The 20,397-nt window shown below is 37.7% G+C and overlaps 4 protein-coding genes and 1 long non-coding RNA gene across 7 annotated transcripts in view; 2 read left to right on the top strand and 3 right to left on the bottom strand.

The window, feature by feature from the left end:
• The window catches only part of LOC134665352 (synaptic plasticity regulator PANTS), a 39,915-nt gene that overhangs the window by 11,125 nt on the left and 8,393 nt on the right, over nucleotides 1-20,397 (top strand). The gene's annotated exons all lie outside the window — the stretch shown is intronic.
• Nucleotides 304-3,227, top strand: LOC134665348 (uncharacterized). Its single transcript, XR_010098361.1, has 2 exons — nucleotides 304-1,458; nucleotides 2,844-3,227. It is a non-coding gene; the product is annotated as an uncharacterized LOC134665348 (long non-coding RNA).
• LOC134665346 (rRNA N6-adenosine-methyltransferase METTL5) lies at nucleotides 2,853-13,065 on the bottom strand. Its single transcript, XM_063522274.1, has 4 exons — nucleotides 12,931-13,065; nucleotides 8,498-8,709; nucleotides 4,783-4,923; nucleotides 2,853-4,162 (listed from the first exon to the last, which is right to left on the bottom strand). Exons 1-4 carry the CDS (start codon nucleotides 13,063-13,065, stop codon nucleotides 4,012-4,014), a joined length of 639 nt encoding a protein of 212 aa, XP_063378344.1. The 3' UTR covers nucleotides 2,853-4,011.
• LOC134665347 (SOSS complex subunit C homolog B) lies at nucleotides 13,071-14,718 on the bottom strand. Its single transcript, XM_063522275.1, has 3 exons — nucleotides 14,535-14,718; nucleotides 14,255-14,418; nucleotides 13,071-13,226 (listed from the first exon to the last, which is right to left on the bottom strand). Exons 1-3 carry the CDS (start codon nucleotides 14,563-14,565, stop codon nucleotides 13,071-13,073), a joined length of 351 nt encoding a protein of 116 aa, XP_063378345.1. The 5' UTR covers nucleotides 14,566-14,718.
• LOC134665350 (transcription activator GAGA-like) overlaps nucleotides 16,112-20,397 on the bottom strand; it is a 34,168-nt gene continuing 29,882 nt past the window's right edge. For all 3 annotated transcript variants that reach the window (XM_063522277.1, XM_063522278.1, XM_063522279.1), the window contains one exon: nucleotides 16,112-19,855. In XM_063522277.1, the coding sequence (XP_063378347.1) occupies nucleotides 19,747-19,855 (109 nt within the window). In that variant the 3' untranslated portion in view covers nucleotides 16,112-19,746. The remainder of the gene's footprint in view (nucleotides 19,856-20,397) is intronic.

The raw sequence follows: 20,397 nt of genomic DNA, 5'->3' as shown, positions 1-20,397 counted from the left end.
CTGCGCGGCGCGCAATATGGAGACAGGCCTTAACGCGTACCATCATTGACACAGTCAAATTATCAGTAATTGCTGTGTGTGTGAAGTGAACACGTGAAACTTACATTAAGTAAGTAAGTAAACATATCGTACGAAAAAAATATTGGTTACATCATATAAAAAAATACATGTGTAATATGTATAACTGTCTCGAGTCAAGAGTATATAAGCAAGTATAAGGATACGTGTTATTTTTCATGTAAATGTTAATAACAATGTTTTATTGAAGACTGAACATAATTAAACAAGTTTTATTTTGTTTTACTCTTCTTTATTTACCCATCATCTTAGTAAAGTATAATATAATCTACAATATAAAAAAACAGTTACTTCATTTAGCTATTGTAAATATGCTTAGAAATACAAATCGTAATTTTGTTATTCCATTCTTCTAAAATTCCAGGTCCATTAAATTTCATTAAATACAAGCTTTTTGATTCGGAATTAATTTTGATATATTTTTTCATTTTACCATGTGTTACAATCTCTATATTGTTAACTTATCATTTTACAGTTCAGTACAGTCACCTGCAATAATATGTTTCTCTTCGAAGGCCGCAAAAATATGTGACAAGCCGTTATGGCTCTACAAATAAGATCGTGTCAGATATTATTGCGGCCTTTATTGCGTAACATATTATTGCAGGTGACTGTACCATATAGTCAACAGGAGCCATATAACAGAGATAGAGGGACTTATAAATCTACAAAAAGAATTTGTGGTTCAAAGCCGAATGTGGTTTGCCATCTCATTTGATCATGCACCGTATGCAGGGATGCTGCTGTCGTCGGCTATTCAAAATTTAACCCTTCGCGGGACATGTTTATTTCGAATTCAATGGGGTTGGCCGGTGGAAGTTTTTAGCAGATGGCGCCACCATAGCTTGCCCTGTCAATCCCTAGAATTGTGTCAATTTTTTTTTTAATACCCTGGGCCCTGGATGCCAGCCCTTTAAGCCAAATCTCATAGAAAAAGGGGCAAGTTATGATGGCGCCATCTATGCAAACGTTTGACAGTTGCCAACCCCATTATTTTACAGAAAGTTATAACTCACATTATAGACGGGTCTGCCCGACCCGTCTATAATGTGAGTTAATATGTATTCAAAACGCGAAAGTTTAAAATGTTAGAAAGTTATAATTCCAACAACAATAAAATGATGAATGTCGCCTGAAAGGTTAACTTTTAGTACTCTATTATTGATTATACCTATTTATAGCTATCTACATTCTGTTTTAATAGCAATAAATAAAAAATAGATATTTAATGCTATGAACGGGTTTACCTTGATACAATTTCATAAAATAATAAATAATGAAATTATATCGCGATAGAACCGTTCACAGCATTAAATATGTGTACAAGACGTGACAGTTTAAAGTGTAATAAATAAAAAAAGATTTGTGAAACGTAAGGCTGTTTGTTATTCCACCTGTCCAATGTGGTTCCCCTATCTTTGGCATAATTTTTTTTGTAATAATTATATTGTGCATAATAACTTTAGGCATAATATACTGTTAGCATAAACTCACTTGGTACTGGATTGTTGCGCATACGTGCTCTACGCATAATTTTTATTGATCGAAGTGTCTTTTGGCATAATTTTAATGTCCGAATCGAGACCTGGTGTTTCATTTCGCATAATTTTATTTGTAATAATTTATTTTAGCATAATTCGCCATTAAGCATAATGTACTACAAGCATTAAATCTTATGGCATAGAAATGTTTTGCATACTTGCGAGAATCATATATGTTGTAGGCCCAATATTTTTTGGCTGAAATTAATTCGCCGAATGTTTCGCAACTCGCAACTATTATTTCTCATAATTTCATTTCGCCGAATAACAACAGTTTGTTTTCATGGGGTCGCAGTTCTAACTTAACCTAACCCACTTTTCTGGCAACAGTTCGTTTTCTTGGGGGTCGCAGTTCTAACCTAACCTAACCCACTTTTCTGGCAACAGTTTGTTTTCGTGGGGTCGCAGTTCTAACCTAACCTAACCCACTTTTTTGGCAACAGTTTATTTTCGTGGGGTCGCAGTTCTAACCTAACCTAACCCAATTTTCTAGCAACAGTTTGTTTTCGTGGGGTCGCAGTTCTAACCTAACCTAACCCACTTTTCTGGCAACAGTTTGTTTTCGTGGGGTCGCAGTTCTAACCTAACCTAACCCACTTTTCTGGCAACAGTTTGTTTTCGTGGGGTTGCAATTCTAACCTAACCTAACCCACTTTTCTGGCAACAGTTTGTTTTCGTGGGGTCGCAGATCTAACTTAACCTAACCCACTTTTCTGGCAATAGATTGTTTCCGTGGGGTCGCAGTTCTAACCTAACCTAACCCACTTTTCTAGCAACAGTTTTTTTGTTGGACTCCGCATCTGCTCCGGCGCTACGGGCATAGCAGCCCCTTCGCCCTTGCGTAGCAAAGCGCAGGCGCTAATGCTATGTGCCATTCTGCTAAATGTAGCTTATGACAGATGCGTTTTAGATCATACAAGTTATACCAAATAGAAAGAGTCGAAATACATTTTCTGCGATGTAAATATTCGCCGAAAGCCTATTATGCTAAACAGATTATGCAAATCACATTTCGGACATTTAAACAAACGCAAAATAAAATTATTCGTATCAAAAGTCGGCCAAAATAATAGTAGTCTATTTAAGATTCGGACTTGCAAACATTCGGCCTATTGCATATTATACAAACTGAAGCTTTCTGCAAATATAACATTCGTCGAAATACATTTCTGCGAAATAGGTTATGCCAGATGCGTTTCGGGTCACGGAAGTTATGCCAAATAGACGGAACCCGTCCAATGTGTATTGTGTCTCATATTTTGCTTAATGAGAGAGTGAGACGCAATGACATAGGACAGGTGGAATACCACCCTAAGGAGTATTTGAGTGCCTAATTCCGAATCACTAACGAATGTCGGGTAATTTCGGAATAGGACTCTGATATCGAAATAATTAAATATGGGCGGTTTTTAAAATTAAGATGCATTCACTGTGGTAACTTTTGTGGAGCAACAGTAACTATAGTTCGTTTTTTTAGCATTAGAAAAGAGGTAAATCTTGACGTGTCTTTTTATTGAAAACACTTGAAAAATCGGTAGTCAGCAGGCAGCGAAGTCACGGCAAATATGTAACATTTATGAATCATAAGTAATAAGTAGTTACTGATTTTTTTAAACCTTTTTTCAATTAAAGTATACGTCAAGATCGCGTAGTATTTTTCTAATGCTAAAAAAACTAACTCTGGGTAAGTAACCGTGTTGGACATTGTTATCCCACAAAAGTTAAATGCGGTTTACATGACGTTCGCAGGTGATTTGTAATCACCAGAATACACCATAATTAATCAATTACAACTAATGTCAGATTTAGTGATCCAAAAGACTAGAGATTTTAGGTCTTTTTAGGGTTCCGTACCCAAAGGGTAAAACGGGACCCTATTACTAAGACTTCGCTGTCCGTCCATCCGTCCGTCCGTCCGTCCGTCCGTCCGTCTGTCACCAGGCTGTATCTCACGAACCGTGATAGCTAGACAGTTGAAATTTTCACAGATGATGTATTTCTGTTGCCGCTATAACAACAAATACTAAAAACAGAATAAAATAAAGATTTAAATGGGGCTCCCATACAACAAACGTGATTTTTGACCAAAGTTAAGCAACGTCGGGAGTGGTCAGTACTTGGATGGGTGACCGTTTTTTTTTTGCTTTTTTTTTTGTTTTTGTTTTTGCATTATGGTACGGAACCCTTCGTGCGCGAGTCCAACTCGCACTTGCCCGGTTTTTTTAAGGCTCGTCTCATCTCTTGACGCCTAAAAGCCTATTTTACTAATTAAATAGAAAAGGCTTTTAGCCTTTTACGCGTCAAGAGATGAGTGGAGCCCTAAAAAAAGAGCTAAAAAGGGTCTTTTGGATCACTAGTCAGGTTAGGTCAGGTTTAACACCTGACCTGACTCCTAGCAGGGGTGGTGCACCCGCCACAGATCGACGGCGATGTCGCGCGACTGTTGCTTGTGGAACTTGTACGTCGCAGGGAGGTCGTAGCGCAGCTCCGCTATCACGCTGCCCTTTACGCCCCACTCTTTGATCTTCTTTTGGATGTGTGCCCTGTTAACATAAAGTGGCCATTTTGGACAACGTGTTATATGAAGTGTTCATCATCGCTGGCTGGTCATTAAAACTGCCAATTGCTCTCCGCAGGGTTTAGGAATAGCTATCTCACATGTTATCTGCAGTCTATTGTTTATCTTTTCACAGGTTTATTGACCGTAGCGTCAGAGGTCCCCGTTTTAACTCGGTCATTTTGCTTTCGTATGTTCGTATGGATGTTCTCTAGAGGTTGCAATTCTTAATTAATTCTCGTGAAAATTTGTGCTTAGATTCTATAATTAAATTTTTTTTTGTCGATCTAGTTTTTGGAAATTTTTCAAAATGCAGAATTCGGCATAAAGGACTTAAGCGCCAATAGCGTCTATGGCGCTTAAGACCATTGTGAGTTCACTGTGATAACGACTCAACCAACTAAGAATTTTTCACTTTTACACTTTCTAAGCCTAACGCGAGGTCAACAGCTCGCCGAGCCACTAGTAATAGGTCAGATAGACTAATTAAAAGATTCGATGGGCCTTCCTATAGTTCCTATACCGCGCTTCGACGTCGCGTGTTAAAACGCGGTGAGCATAGGCCAAAGGGCCTAGGCCTAGGGCAAGGTAAGATAAAGATCTTACCTTGTAGAAGATTTGTGTAGCGAGTAGACACTGTCGCAGCTGAGATCCAGCCCGGTGCGCAGAAATCGCATGTCGACGCCGGCGTTGCTCTTCGTACCGAACGGCGGGTTCATCACAACTGTATCAAAATAGTTTTCCCATCTGAAATAAGGATGTTTCCTCTACTTAAATTATTTCACACCGTGCCCGAAATAAAGCACAAGATAATTATTAGAAAAACAAAGTTAGCATTAGCAGTTATTTTTAAACACAATTTCGAATAAAGAAGCTGATTTGACTAGTAAAGTAGAAAAGAAGCCTAATATTTTTTTCAACTAATAAGTGTGATGTTTTATGCAAATAAATCTTCACACATAATTGGAACTGTAAGAAAGTTAAGTTTCTTAGAATAGGAAATAATTTGGGTTGTTCCAATATTTTTTGTAACAAACATGTCTTTATAGCCTAAATTCAGACTGGGTAAATAATAGAACGTATACAAACCTATAATATATTGCTCAGAATATATAAATTCAATTAGTATAATTTTGAATGGCATAACGTGCAATTAGTATAACGTGCGATACGTATAACAATGAATTCTATAATTTTATATTGTATAATGTACTTTACATATAATATCGTTTATGATAAGTAGGAAAATGTATAACATTGAAATAATATAATATACAAAACGAATATCGCACAATAAATATAAGAGATGCAATTACGACGATAGCATGGATAGTAAAGTTGCTCCATAAAATGTTTTTCTAATTATGTGTGGGTAAGAAGAGAAATTATATTCACTCTTAATTTTTTTTTGTATAAACAATATACTTTGAGTTTGCCGTGATTAGTACGTAATTACGTGTTTTCCATAACCTAACCTAACCTAACCCACTTTTCTGGTAGCAGTTTTTTTTCTCTGAGGGGTCGCAGTTCAAACCTAACCTAACCCACTTTTCTGGTAGCAGTTTTTTTTCTCTGAGGGGTCACAGTTCAAACCTAACCTAACCCACTTTTCTGGTAGCAGTTTTTTTTCTCTGAGGGGTCACAGTTCAAACCTAACCTAATCTACTTTTCTGGTAGCAGTTTTTTTTCTCTGAGGGGTCACAGTTCTAACCTGACCTAATCCACTTTTCTGGTAGCAGTTTTTTTTCTCTGAGGGGTCACAGTTCAAACCTAACCTAATCCACTTTTCTGGTAGCAGTTTTTTTTCTCTGAGGGGTCACAGTTCTAATCTAACCTAACCCACTTTTCTGGTAGGAGTTTTTTTTCTCTGAGGGGTCACAGTTCAAACCTAACCTAACCCACTTTTCTGGTAGCAGTTTTTTTTCTCTGAGGGGTCGCAGTTCAAACCTAACCTAACCCACTTTTCTGGTAGCAGTTTTTTTTTCTCTGAGGGGTCACAGTTCAAACCTAACCTAACCCACTTTTCTGGTAGCAGTTTTTTTTCTCTGAGGGGTCACAGTTCAAACCTAACCTAATCTACTTTTCTGGTAGCAGTTTTTTTTCTCTGAGGGGTCACAGTTCAAACCTAACCTAACCCACTAATTTTCCGGTAGCAGTTTTTTTTCTCTAAAAGTCACAGTTCAAACCTAACCTAACCTACTTTTCTGACAGTTATTATTGGTTAAGTACTATAAACTTTGAAATTCTGAGCTATCCTATCCAAATAATTTTACCAATGTTTTGTTCAGATAATTACCGTAACATCGGGGTACTTTAGCTCATGGGGGTTACTTTGTCCCAAAACGAAAAAAAGATTGAACTTCCCGTCACGCTGCACGTCAGGACCTATCGATGTATTTCGCGCTATTCATCGATAGATGACCGTATGGGGCGGTGGGTAGAAACAGTTTCACGTTAACAACGCTGATTGGTCAGTCCATAATTTCGGTCACAAGTTGTTACCTATAAACTACGCGATTCTATAATGTGCAAACTTTTTCTCGAAACAAAGAAAGCAAATAAGTTTAAGTGTTTGATTGTTATTAATCGTAACAGATATGTATCTAGGATCCTAATGTGATATAAATCATAGAATTTAAGACATTATTGTGAGAAGTATATGTTATTGAAAATCAAAGTATTCTTTGGCTATCGTTTTCGGGTTTCTTTGACCCATGGGAAAACATTTCCTTCAGAGAGAACAGCGACGCAGATATAGTCTCGCTTCATCTACTGAAGCTCTCATAACGGCACGAGATCAATCTGCTAACTAAGAAGACAATTTACTATTGACGCAGGTTATAAATCGCGATCCCAGGAACAGCAGCCAGTGGTTCGTCCTGTGCTGGAGCACTGGATGAACCACAGGCTCAGGTTTCAAAGACAGATTCTCTAGATTGTAATGGAATTAATGAAAACAAAGATAAAGAACATCTGCCGCATAAGTTTAATATCTTATAAAATGATTATAAATTTTTAAGACTGATTAGTTACAGTCGACTGTTAACTAGGTGCCTACCTAGTAAAATAATTCTATAGGAAAACTAATTTTTCATATGATAATTATAGTTATACACGTTAACTATTTCTAATGATTATGATCGATAAGTTTAGAAGGTTTTTCTGATTGTTTTGGCAAAGTTTTTATTAAAAAAACCATGTTTAATAGATTTATTACTTTGTGTTGATTAGTTTGCTTTTTAGTGTAATAAAAACAAATGAATCTTACTACTATGTCCTTATTTGATATACATGTGTATTGTGTAATAAATTTAAACAGCTTTCTTTGCGCTTTTTTTGCAAACCGTTACGTTGTACTCAATGAAATATCGATGGCCAAAGAAACCCGCTTGAAAGCGCAACTTTGGCTCATACTTTGCGAAAAATTAAAAAATATTTAGAGGTTGATTTATTAAGTTTTACGTATGTGCATGAGTTGATTATATCCACAATTAAATACCTATGACTATAAAAGTGTCATAATGCGATTAAAATTGAAGTGCTCAAACGAGAAGTAAAAAGTATCTTGATTTTGGGACAAAGTACCCCGATGTTACGGTATATGAAATTTTATTAATTATTTTAATTTATATGCGTAATAAATGTTATATTAAATATAGTTAGTTTATATGTATAGTATATCAAACAACGATATGTATATAGAATGTTATATTATTTTTATGTTATACTAATTGAAAATATACATTTAGTGCATTATACATAAGATGATTATACTTTTTGAACGTTTATAAACTGAAATTATACCAAAAGTGCATATTCATTATGAGACGCACCCATTCAGACTAGCACCTAAAATAATTAAAGAATTCAATAGGCCAAATGAAGTAACTGTATTCGTACAGTGGCATAACCAGTAAAATCCTACGGGCCGCGTTGGCGCGAGAATGGCCCCATTTTTACGAAGCCCCCTTTTCCACTGCCACTGACATAGGCTGTTTGTATATACATGCAACAAAATTGATATATTTACTAAAAACAAATTTGCGTGTTCTCTGTTTTTGTCATTAAAACAGGCCAAATTGAATGTAAGCCTAAATAATAAGGCCTTCACAACCCTCGTTCCAAAATACAATGTGATATATAATAAATTTAAACAAAACAAAGAATAAGGGTTCATTTAGACGATGCGAGAACTCGCATGCGAGTTTCATTACATTGCAGGTTTTGATCGGTCGGTTGGATTGGACGTAAAACCAACAGTCCGCAATGTAACTAAAATCGCATGCGAGTTCGCGCGCCGTCTAAATCAGCCCTTACTCACCTACAAACACTTGGTCCAAGGAAATCGCACTGCACCACATCAACATTAGCAATCTCAGTGTCATTTTTATTCTCATGCAGCACGCTCAAGGCGTCCGCGTCCACGTCCACGGCCGTGACGGCGCCCCCGAGCAGCGCCGCGCCGAAGCTCAGCGCGCCCGGCCCGCAGCCCGCGTCGAGCACCAGCTTGCCTTCTAGGGCTTCGTATTGTGTCTGAAACAATATTCAAAATGATCCAGAGATCAGAACTAAGGGCCTGCTGCCATATTAGGGTCTATTTACATTACTTCTGCATTCTGTAGCAAATACTGAGAGACGTTTTTTTTATTTTTCATTTCTTACTAGTAATTGTTAAATTATTTAATACATTTAGTTACAGATTTTATATACGTTGTTAATGGTGTGGAAATAAGGGCTTTTATTTTATTACTACAGGACAAACTGTAAGTAAACATTACCCTACAACTTTGAGTTACTTTGGTCTTTCTGAATAAGGCTATAAACATGATATATTAGTTGCCCAGATAAAAACAATAGTAGCACATGTAACATGTAGTGGAATTTAAACACTACCTTAAAATGTTTTTTTTTTTATTCAGTGAAAAAACCATTTATTTACATAATTAAATATACAGAGGTACTACAATACAAATACTAAAATAAATTATTGACTAGCTTAAATCTAAAATAGGCCCTTGAGGCATTGTACCAAAAATCTTGACGGCATTTCCTCACTGCATTGCAATGCTGATATGTTGTGTGAGGAAAGATTTTAAATTTCTTCTTCTTTAATACATAAAATATGTATAATGTTCATGTAATAATTCTAGAAGAAAGTTACTAATTACTATTTGAAGTATATAAGAATAAATCTAAAGAACTAAAGCTCACGGAAGATTATTCCAAAGACATTTTAGAAAGAAGGAAGGCATTAATGCCACAACTAATGGAAGAGAGGAATAAAGGCAATGTTGCGTACATTAAGTATGATAAATTGATAGTGAAAGAAGCTACTAACACAAAAGAAAACAGGAAGAGGGAACTATCAATTTCCCCATCAAATAATTCGCAGCCAAAAAAACAGCAAACCACTACCCCACCAATTAATAAAAAAACAAACGCATTCGACCTGATGAGAGCTAGATCTAGCTCAAATTCCAGTGAATATATGAGGCAGCGGTCATCAAATGAGCCGGACAATTCATCATAGCAACTACCACCAACAACCAAAACATCAGGTCCCAACCCGGCTGGTCCCCGTGGGACGTCAGACCACCACCCTCCAGCAAGTCTAAAACTAAAACTACAAACAACCAAAATTAAAAATAACAATATATTCAAAAATTCTCATAGCAGTGAATCAAAAAGTGCAGAACACAACCATGAAAACCAATTGAACATAATAACCTATAACGTCAGGACTCTCTCATCCTATGAACGCTTTATAGAATTAACTGAAGTTATGAAATCAGTGAAATGTGATATAATGGGAATATCAGAAATGAGGCGCCTTGGGACTAATATAGAAGAACACAAAGACCACATACTATGCTACACAGGCCAGACACCCGGCAGGTATGGAGTGGGGTTCGTATTAAGGAAATCTATGAAGCCATATATAGAAAGCTACACCGGACTTACAGAACGGGTAGCTAGACTGAACCTTAACTTTATGGGAAAAAAATTCTCAGTAATACAAGTATATGCACCTACAGAGTCTGCCAAAGAAGAAGAGATTACACTTTTCTATGAAACAATTATTCAAGCAATAGAAGATGCACATAAGGACTATATTTTAATGGGCGACTTCAATGCGAAGATAGGCCAACCAAAGCAAAGCGAATACCTGATAATGAAATGTTATGGCTATGGAGATAGGAATAACCGAGGCCAGAAACTCATCGACTTTGCAACAGAAAACAAACTATCCATATTAAACACCTTCTACAAGAAAAAAACAAACCGCAGATGGACATGGTGCTCACCCAACAAGGAACATAAAAACGAAATAGACTTTATCTTATCCAACCGCCCAGATTTATTCCAAAATATAGAAGTCTTGAACATCGACTATCCGTCAGACCACAGACCAGTACGAGCAACAATACTCTTTAAAAATATTAAAAAAAGTAGAGCAAACTACAAGAACAATCAAATAGCAACATTAAAGAAAGAAAGTGAAGTACACATATTTAGAGAGCGACTTACGTCCCATATAGCAAACCAACCGAACCAGCATAAAGATATAAGTGTACAAACTCAGTACAACATAATCATCAACACAATCACTGAAAGCTTACGAGAAGCACTTACAATAAATTCCGAACCGAAAATGAATCAAATACTATCCCCACGTACCATACAACTAATGAACCGAAGAAGAGAACTACATAAAATAAAAAACAGATCCCGGAGTGAAAAGAACGAACTTGCAGCCTTATATAAACTAATTAATAAATACATCAGGATTGACTATGCTAAGCACAGACAAAATACAATAACAAAACACTTAGAGCAGTCAGGAAGCACAAAAAAAGCCTATAAGGAACTGACAACAAGCAAAGCATGGATAGAGGGGCTAAATTCTTCTGGAAAAACTCTACACAACCGCACCGAGATCATAGAGGTGGCAACCAGATTCTACAGAGATCTATACAGTGAAAAGTCTGCCATGGAAAATAATACCCAAGAACCTATACAGTCACAAAATAAACAAGAAGTTATAGAAATCACAGAACTAGAAGTTATACAGGCGATAACCAGTCTAAAAAGAGATAAAAGCCCAGGGTCAGACCAAGTGACCAACGAAGCATTAAAGACAGGACAAACAATATTAGCTCTACCCCTAGCAAATCTGTTTAACCTAATACTAAGAACATCAGAAATACCCTCTCAATGGACCGAATCAAACATTATTTTAATATATAAGAAAGGAGACCCAAAAGATATTTCCAACTATAGACCGATAAGCTTGCTGTCAGCCGTGTACAAGCTTTTCTCTATAATTATTAATCAACGAATAAGTCCAACTCTAGAATCATACCAACCTATAGAGCAAGCGGGCTTCCGGAAAGGGTTTTCTACCACCGACCACATACATACACTGGAACTACTTATAGAGAAATACCAAGAGAAACGGAGACCGCTCTACATTGCCTACGTAGACTACCAAAAAGCTTTTGATACGGTTTCACACACAAGCATATGGGAAGCTCTTGGGAACCAAGGAGTAGAACACCAGTACATAGAACTCCTCAAGAGCCTCTACAAAAACAGCACAGGTAGAGTAAGACTAGAAACGACGGGTTCGAATTTCCCCATAAAAAGAGGCGTAAGACAGGGAGATCCTCTATCCCCTAAAATATTTATAGCCATCCTAGAGTTAATTATGGGACAGCTAGACTGGAAGCACTACGGTATAAATATAAAAGGCAAATATTTAAGCCACCTCCGTTTTGCAGACGACCTCGTCGTACTGGCTGAAACGGGATCGCAACTTCAAATTATGATGGAAGCTCTACATAGAGCAAGTCTCAAAGTAGGACTTGAAATGAACCTGGCAAAAACTATGATAATGACAAACAGTACAGAGAAAACAATAACAGTAGGCAACAAGCCCTTAAACTATATTGAACAATATATATACCTCGGCAAGCAAATAAGTTTCAACAAGAAAAATAATGAACTGGAAATCGAAAGGAGAATACAAAGCACGTGGAACAAGTACTGGAAATTGAAAGAAATCTTCAAGAGTAACATGCCCATAACCTTAAAAACTAGAATTATGAACTCGTGTCTACTACCAGGCCTAACTTATGGATGCCAAACATGGAAGTTCACAAAAAAAGTCAAAGACAAAATAAGAACTTGTCAAAGGGGAATGGAGCGTAGTATGGTCGGCATCAAAAAAATCCAAAAAATAAGACATACAAAGATAAGAAACTTAACAAAGGCCAAAGACGCGCTTAGACACGCCAAACAACTGAAATGGAAGTGGGCGGGACATGTATCACGGATACCGGACCAGCGTTGGACCAAAAATGTGACGTCATGGAAAGGGCCACTAGGAAAACGGGGTATAGGAAAACCTGTGACTAGATGGGAAGACGAAATAAAAAATATCGCTGGTCAAAACTGGATGCAAATAGCTCAAGATAGAGATGAGTGGAAAACTCTGGAGGAGGCCTTCACCTGCGAAGACGGGGTTCTTGCTAAATATTAACTTTAAAAACTATTCTAAAATGTCAAATTGCAAGAAATAAAAGGCTATTTTATTTTATTTTATTTTATTTATTTATATTTGAAGTATGGACAGAGCTAGAGGAGGCCTTTGCCAAGCGGCACACTGAGCTTAGAGACACACTGTAACTCAGAATAAAAGGGCTTAATAGATAGATAGATTTGAAGCATTAAACTTTAGTTTTTAGTACACACCTGCATTGTGTAAAGAGCAACAGCAGCAATGTGTGGAGAAGTCTCATACTGCTCCAGTTGTACCTTCGGCTTCTCAAACCCACTCAGGTCCTGCAGATGACCCTGAAGCGTCTTCAGCTTCATAACAGCCGCCATTGCTGTCACTTGCTGTCAAACCTCGGGAGCACGGGTAGGATTTGGTTTCCGAATGAAGAGTCCTGGGAGACGAAGAAGCCACAGGATGTGGCGTTGGCGTGCTGCAAGGCGGCGCGGTGGCTGGTGTTTATTATGTTTGCTTCTGGGAGTTGAGGGAAACCCTGCAAATTGTTTTAATGCATTAACTTCATTATGTATTACTACTTTGTAATAAGTAAGGTGGAGGTGGTTCACAAGTTTGTGTACCTGGGATCTCAAATAAGTGACGATGGGGAATGCGGCCCAGAGGTAGTTAGAAGAGCACAGATGGCCAAAGCTGCGGTGAAAAGACTCGAGAAAATATGGGATAACAGAAGCATAAACCGCAAAACAAAGATCAGACTAATGCGGACCCTTGTTTTCTCGATCTTCTTATACGCGTCCGAAACCTGGACCATCAAAACCGAAACCCGTCGCAGGATAGATGCGTTCGAGATGTGGTGCTGGCGGAGAATGCTCCGGATCTCATGGACTGAACGCCGTACAAATGCATCAATTCTCGACGAACTTAACATTACAACGAGGCTCTCCACTGTTTGCTCCCAACGTGTACTTGGTTTCTTCGGCCATCTGAGCAGGGCAGGGCCAGATAGCCTGGAAAAGCTCCTTATTACTGGCCGTATGGCAAGGAAGCATAGGGGTGGACGTATGGCCACGCGTTGGGCGGACAGAATAACGTCAGAGACAAACGCCACATTGCAGGCTAGCATGCACTGGGCCCAAGACAGAGTGGCTTGGAGAGCGCTGGTGAAAAGTGTCCACATTCGTCACGTCCCTCAGCCATGAGGATACGACAAGGAAGAGAGGGAATAAGTAAGGTACCTCATCCTCTGCATATTTGATCTTATTGATATTTATGAGGTTTGAGGAGTATCAGGATTACACATTAGTAATTTATATTAAGATTATTAAGCAGTTACTAATATGGAATCTTGTTTGTTTCCTACATATTTGTAGTATGACCAACAAAAGCTTCTCAAATTTATTCTTTTGAATAACAACAAATGAATAATTACAAAATCACTAAGCATATGTGAAATAGTTTACTTCCGAGTATTGAATCAGAATAACAGCACAAAAGTTTGGCTGATTCAAGCAAAGCTACCTAGTTATTTTACCGTTTCAGAGGAAATAATTAAGTTTGGCTTACAGCAGTAGCAGAAACGGGGGGGATAGAGCACATAGGCAGCGAGCCGGCGGGGTTGGGCTGCGTCAGGCTGATCGTGGTGGCGGTGAGCGGTGCCACGGCAGCTTGCTTCAAAAGCATTTGTTTCTTCAACTGCAACTCCTCCAAAATCTTCCTATTTGTCAGTTCTAGTGACCAAACAGATTTATACATTTGAGAATTTATAGAAAACACCAAAATCTTTAAAATAAACAAGTATGTAGTGGTATTTTCATTTACAAATGCCAACAAGATATGTATTTACCTCTTTGAGCGTTGGGCTGGGGAAACGCCATCTAATATTAGCTAATAAATAGCAGAATTATATAAAATGCTTAAAAAATAGTAAACTACACAACATAGTTTCTCAAACCAGATATAAATACAGACGATAGAGTTGTAATTATTGTAAGAATGTGAGGTTAGTTTATTGAATTCAGAAATGACATTTGACAAGTCAATAAACTCATTTTTAGGGTATGTTCAGAATTACGTATTCGGTGCTATGTACGAACCTAATTTTATGAGAAGTTGGCCAACCTGATTTAATCCAATTTCGTTTTTTTAAATTATTCCCACCAATTTGTATTTAAAGTACGAAATCTGTGGTCGGCCCAAGCCCCCTACTCTGTCTGTTATCTTTCACGGCGCAGCAACTAGTATCATTTCTCTCTCCTTGCTCTTTTAAAAATGCCGTTTGTCAAAAAAGGACAACCATACTGTTGACAAGATGGACTTCAAATCCAAGTGGCCCCTTTTTAGGCGACCCAGGTTGTGCATGTGTGCGTAAAAACGTATATGTGTGCTCTTTTAGGGATGTCAAAAGTCGATTTTAATCATATTATATATCGATAAACGCTACACAGCGGAACGAAATAGCGATTAATTGAAGCTTCAATATCTTCGTTAAACATAAGCATAATTGAAATGCTAATGGATAATGAATATATTATGATGTAATAAAATATTTCAATTATTGCGGACCACCTATTTTAGTAGGTATTTATGTATTTTAATTAAATATCTGAACTTTTCCTTGGTTCTCTCCTGGGGCGTGACTATAAAATTGTGATCTGATAACCACAATAAAGAATAAAAGCGTTTTTGTTCATTTTAGGTATAGTTAAACCTTTGAAGTAAAATTAAAATTGCAAGAAATGTCGATAGTTTATCGATATGACTTTATCGACATCGCTACAGCAAAGTGGGTTGCTTTGTTAATCGTACACTAAACAAAAAGTGGTCCCACTGACAGCTCGCTTGGAAGGCATCTGTATATATTCTTATATCTATGGGTCGGCCACCAAAATAAGGCACGAATACACTTTTGGGTTCCAAACCACTCGAATTTACACGAGGGGCAGATCCTAGTGATAGCGAAATATCGATTTTCGCGATAGGTGTTCAGTATGTACAAGTCCTTTTAATAATTTAAGCGCTTCACACACCTTACTTAATTCAGTAACTGACGATAGGGACGCAGCAATACATAGAAGTGAGATGCAGATATCGTCAGTTACTGAATTTATAAGCTATTATTTTCTCATACCGAAACGGGTTATTACATATACCTTTTCATGATTTCGTCGGAGACTGTCTGCTGAGAGGGACAGATAATGGCATATGAAAGGCATTCATTTTTTCCCTTTTTATCTCAAAATGTAATATGTAAAATTTTCAGTTGGCTGATTCGAATTTCAGGCAAAAAGAGATTCCGCTATATACAGTAGAAGGCCGACTGCGTCGAGTTTCTGGCAACAAAACATTTTACAGGGTGGAGGCTAGGTGGAGGGGTTTAGTCCGTAGGCGACTGGGAGATTATCATAAAGAACAAGACAAGCATATTTATATAAAAGCATTTATTTTAAAACAATGTAGGTAATAATATACTTTCTGATTCTTGGCAAAACAGTCTCACATTAGCAAGTCAACATTTGGCCTCTCTTAAAGAATAAACATACACTAACATGCGCTGCCATATCTCACAAAATAATAAAACTGATAAAATATCAGATATAAATGATAATATAAAAGGACATAATATAAAATTATTCATACATCTAAATTGCAGTTAGCATTGCGTCCGGTTGAGCAATCTTAATTAATTTGTTTATTATAGTAAATAACTCTAAATAAAAGGGAACATTAACATTACTAGAATTGACTCACAATATTAGCAATACAGAATAATTACTGTATAATATTCTCCGCTCCTGTTCTGACATTAGTCACGAGTACGTGGTACGTAATAACATTTGAGAATAAATGCACAACATAAATAGAATTTAAGTTGCCTTTGTCTTTTACGATTACAAAAATATTAATATAAAAATTTGGAAATAATAATAGATTTCTCTATAAACAATTTGGAATAAACTTGCACAAGCTCGTAGCTAAACAATTATGTGCACTTTAGTAAATATTTACTATACATGTAGTAACAAACCAACACGGCTTTCCAAAGGCTCCACTCCATACATTTAATGACTTATAATGACACTTTATCATCACATCATCTTATTATGGCCGCAGCGAGTGAGCGCAAGGGTGTTAAAGGTCCTAATCGCCGAATATGATGTTAGCCTCAAAAATAAAGGAGGTACCTAGTGTATTCATTGGCACAGGTACGTTGAGATCCATCGTTGAGTTTGCCTCAGGCAGCGCGAATAGGCCCTAGCCTCTACAAGCCTACGCCCGTCTAGCTCGCTCGCTGTCGGCAATCGTCAACCATTATCCATTAAAACTTAAAAGGTGATCACAATGTAGCTGACTCGATAAAATTATACTATAACAAGACTAAGATGTAAACTCGAATAAAAACAATAAAAGATTAAAGTTTTGAAAGGCAAGAATCTAGCTAGAAGTGTTCGAAACAGCTACATCGTGCGTCACCACTACACCACCATTTAGTGTTGATTTGATCGAAGTAATTACTTTCACAGCACAGGAATAAACATATTCTGGACTAAATAAAATCTGAAAATTGATAACAACATTTGTTTTAAAAGACTAGCACTTAATTTTGGCACAACACCGCGCACCCGCGACCTGCGAGCGCCTCGTCGGCGACACGCTGACGACACGTTAAGGACGCGCGGGCGACGCGGCGGTTTCGATGTTGTTCTCTCGCGTGTCACTTCCACACGCGCACAAGATTATTACTTAGACAGAATTGGCAACGTACGTATTTAGACTACGTATCTAACACAAGGGTTCCACAAAGTGACTCCAATTTTAGACACTAGAACCAGGAACATTATTACAACAAAGATTTCGATTATCCATTATTAGATAGCGAAGCGTTTAAGAAAACAAGCATATTTTTAACAATATTTGTGCCCAATGTGTCATGTTCGATGTATCGTTTTAAATATATTTATGAAACCCTACGCGATTCAGCTGTTTTGATCGATTACGTTATATGGACAGCTGCCATTACAATAATAAAATGCAAAAAAATGTATATTCATTACAATTTAGTTAAAATATAAATAATAAAACTTATTTGAGTAAATAAATTCTCTTGTTCTTTGCTCTCCACCATCACCAATATTAAAACAGAGTGTAAAAATAAGAGTATGTTAGCGAAGGGCGTACGTCAGACAATAACTTACCCTGTAAAAGAGTGGAGCTATACCTTCGAGGTTTGGCGATTGATTATATTTTAATTCACATTATTTTAGTATCAAAACTAGACTAGGTTTAGAGCTTAACGCTTAGAGCGAGGCTCGATCACATCGTGTAGATCAACAGCCGAGAGGCGTCCGATCCGAATGCATCCGATCGGTAATAGAGTACGTTTATTTTTACACCCTGCCACATGAGTATTATATCTCAACAACATTCCTTAATCCAACAATACCTAACACTTTCCCTGTATAGTCTTGTTAAAGAAACTTTCGAAACCTCAGAGGTCGACGTACTACGCGAATTACACAAGAGCATTAAGATACGACATATTGCTACGAGTTAACTTATCATTTGGCACTAAATAAACATATTGCATCTCGACTCGATCATACGCCACGAAGTATTTATACTTGCAAATACTCTTAATAAAATCTAACTTGTCTTATTTAAGTTACTATTAAATTTTCATTCAATTTAAATTTCTAATGATATTTTTCCGGCCAAAACTTCTAACTCATGAAAGTGTAACAAAATGACTCCGTACTATTGAGCAAATCTGGTGCCGTAAAGGCGGGCGACTGACGAATCATCATCATATCAATCGGACAAGACGTTCGGCAAGTAAAATTTGGCAACATTGAGCATAAAGACTTTCAATTGGCTTCGTAACATACTAGTTGGTAAGTGTAACTAGTTGCGCGGACTACACTACCCTACCGTGGTAACTGCAACTTACCGTTCTCGCGACTCGAACTGCGTTCGCACGAAACGTCCCAAACTAACGCGTTACAAAATGATATGATATTCGAAACGTGAGACGTAATTACATTACTCATCGTTCAAAAGAACTCTAAAACGACTGTGGACTTTTAAAGAGACTTTTTAATTAATTTACTAGCTACTTTTATAACAACTTGGTTAAAACAGTATTTTATAAATTAAAAATTCGTTTCTATCAAATAATAGTTATTGCTTTTTTTGATATGATTATATTAAAAACACGACCGTGCGCGAGAGGGAGGCTCGCGACGCCGCCACGTGTCCGGCGCGGGTCCGGCACGGTAACGGCACGGATCCGACACGGTCACGCGCGGAGGCGACGCGGCCCCGCGTCCTATGTACACCTCGCCTCATACAATATGCTGTATACCTGGCAATTATTACGTAGTAATTCCTAAACTTTATTTAAAAATATGACTGCTTTATATCCGTCTCGATCACAGCTCTCCGAAAACTTTACAATATCCAAACCGTTTACGCTCCAAAATAAATTCTTTATCATTTACACCTATAAAACGAAATGACTATAATATATCTATGTTAGTTCTAAACATTATGCCATTTTATATATTTACTTTGCAATTGCAACGGTCCCTCGTACAGCACTTAAATGCCTCATATACAAATTTTAACGTAACGATGAAAAATGACTCTTTAAATATAAAATAAAGGAAGCAATCGAACGACTAATATCCGTGAAACAAATTTAGATATCAAGCGGCAGTGTTCGCGAAAATTCGTGCATAGAACCTAACTACGAAACTTCTTAGGAACCTGATAAATTATTGCTAGAGCTTCGGGCAAACCCTCCTTACAACGACAATGCACCCCGGCGCGGCCGGCGACATAACGACAGATAAAATCTTATCAGTAGCCAATAGAAAAATATCACCTAAATAAATATGAATATCCCCGCCCGCTCCCCGTTCCGCGCTTCCCAATAAATACATCTGTCCCGAGCGGGCGGGGCGGTCGCGGCTGAGGCGAGCGACGAGTATCGTTAGAATTTCTCATTTTTGGTAAAAAACAACAAGATTATGAAATTGATATGCAACGGTATCGGGGCATCACTGCGCCGCGTCGGGCTCGCGCGGCGGCTCCGGGCACGGCGGCGCGCCCGGCGGCGCCGCGCCGGCCCGGGAGCACTCGCCCAGCCCCGGGCTCTTCGACGACTCACTGAAACAATAACGTCACACGTTACAATACAATAGGGAATTACACAAAATTAACGTGGTAAAAAAAGGACAGCGTAGTGGATAAAAAAGGACAGCTTTTTTGTCTAATACGACCTCCTGCTTCGTAGGCAGGGTCACTGTTGACTAGGTTAGAAGACTGTAGAAAGATCTTCAAACACATAAAAGACTTTAGGTGTATTATAACATAACCCATACAAGACCTTTATCAAACACAACTGCGTCAGTTATTTCACTTCATTGTGCGTTGTGCAAGACATCGGTGATAAAAGATTCTTTAGCCTCCAACCGACAACGTTTACATGTAGGTAACATTTTTGTGGTCTGTCATTTAACTGTTTTGTGGTGTGTCATTTAACTGGAGGCACAATAGTGCCCCCGCTAAGACAAACATTGAAAAATAGAATATGTTGTTCGATTTGTTTATTAATTACATATCAGAACGGCCAAGGTGCCACATGCACTCTAACGTCTTGACAATAGAGGCCTATTCAGATATTTTGTGACCTCCTTAGCTGTAAATAT

Source organism: Cydia fagiglandana, chromosome 6 (genome assembly GCF_963556715.1).
Source record: "Cydia fagiglandana chromosome 6, ilCydFagi1.1, whole genome shotgun sequence".
NCBI classification, from domain to species: Eukaryota; Metazoa; Arthropoda; class Insecta; order Lepidoptera; family Tortricidae; genus Cydia; species Cydia fagiglandana.
Note: the sequence above shows the minus strand (reverse complement) of the source record. Positions and strands in the feature narration are given on the sequence as shown.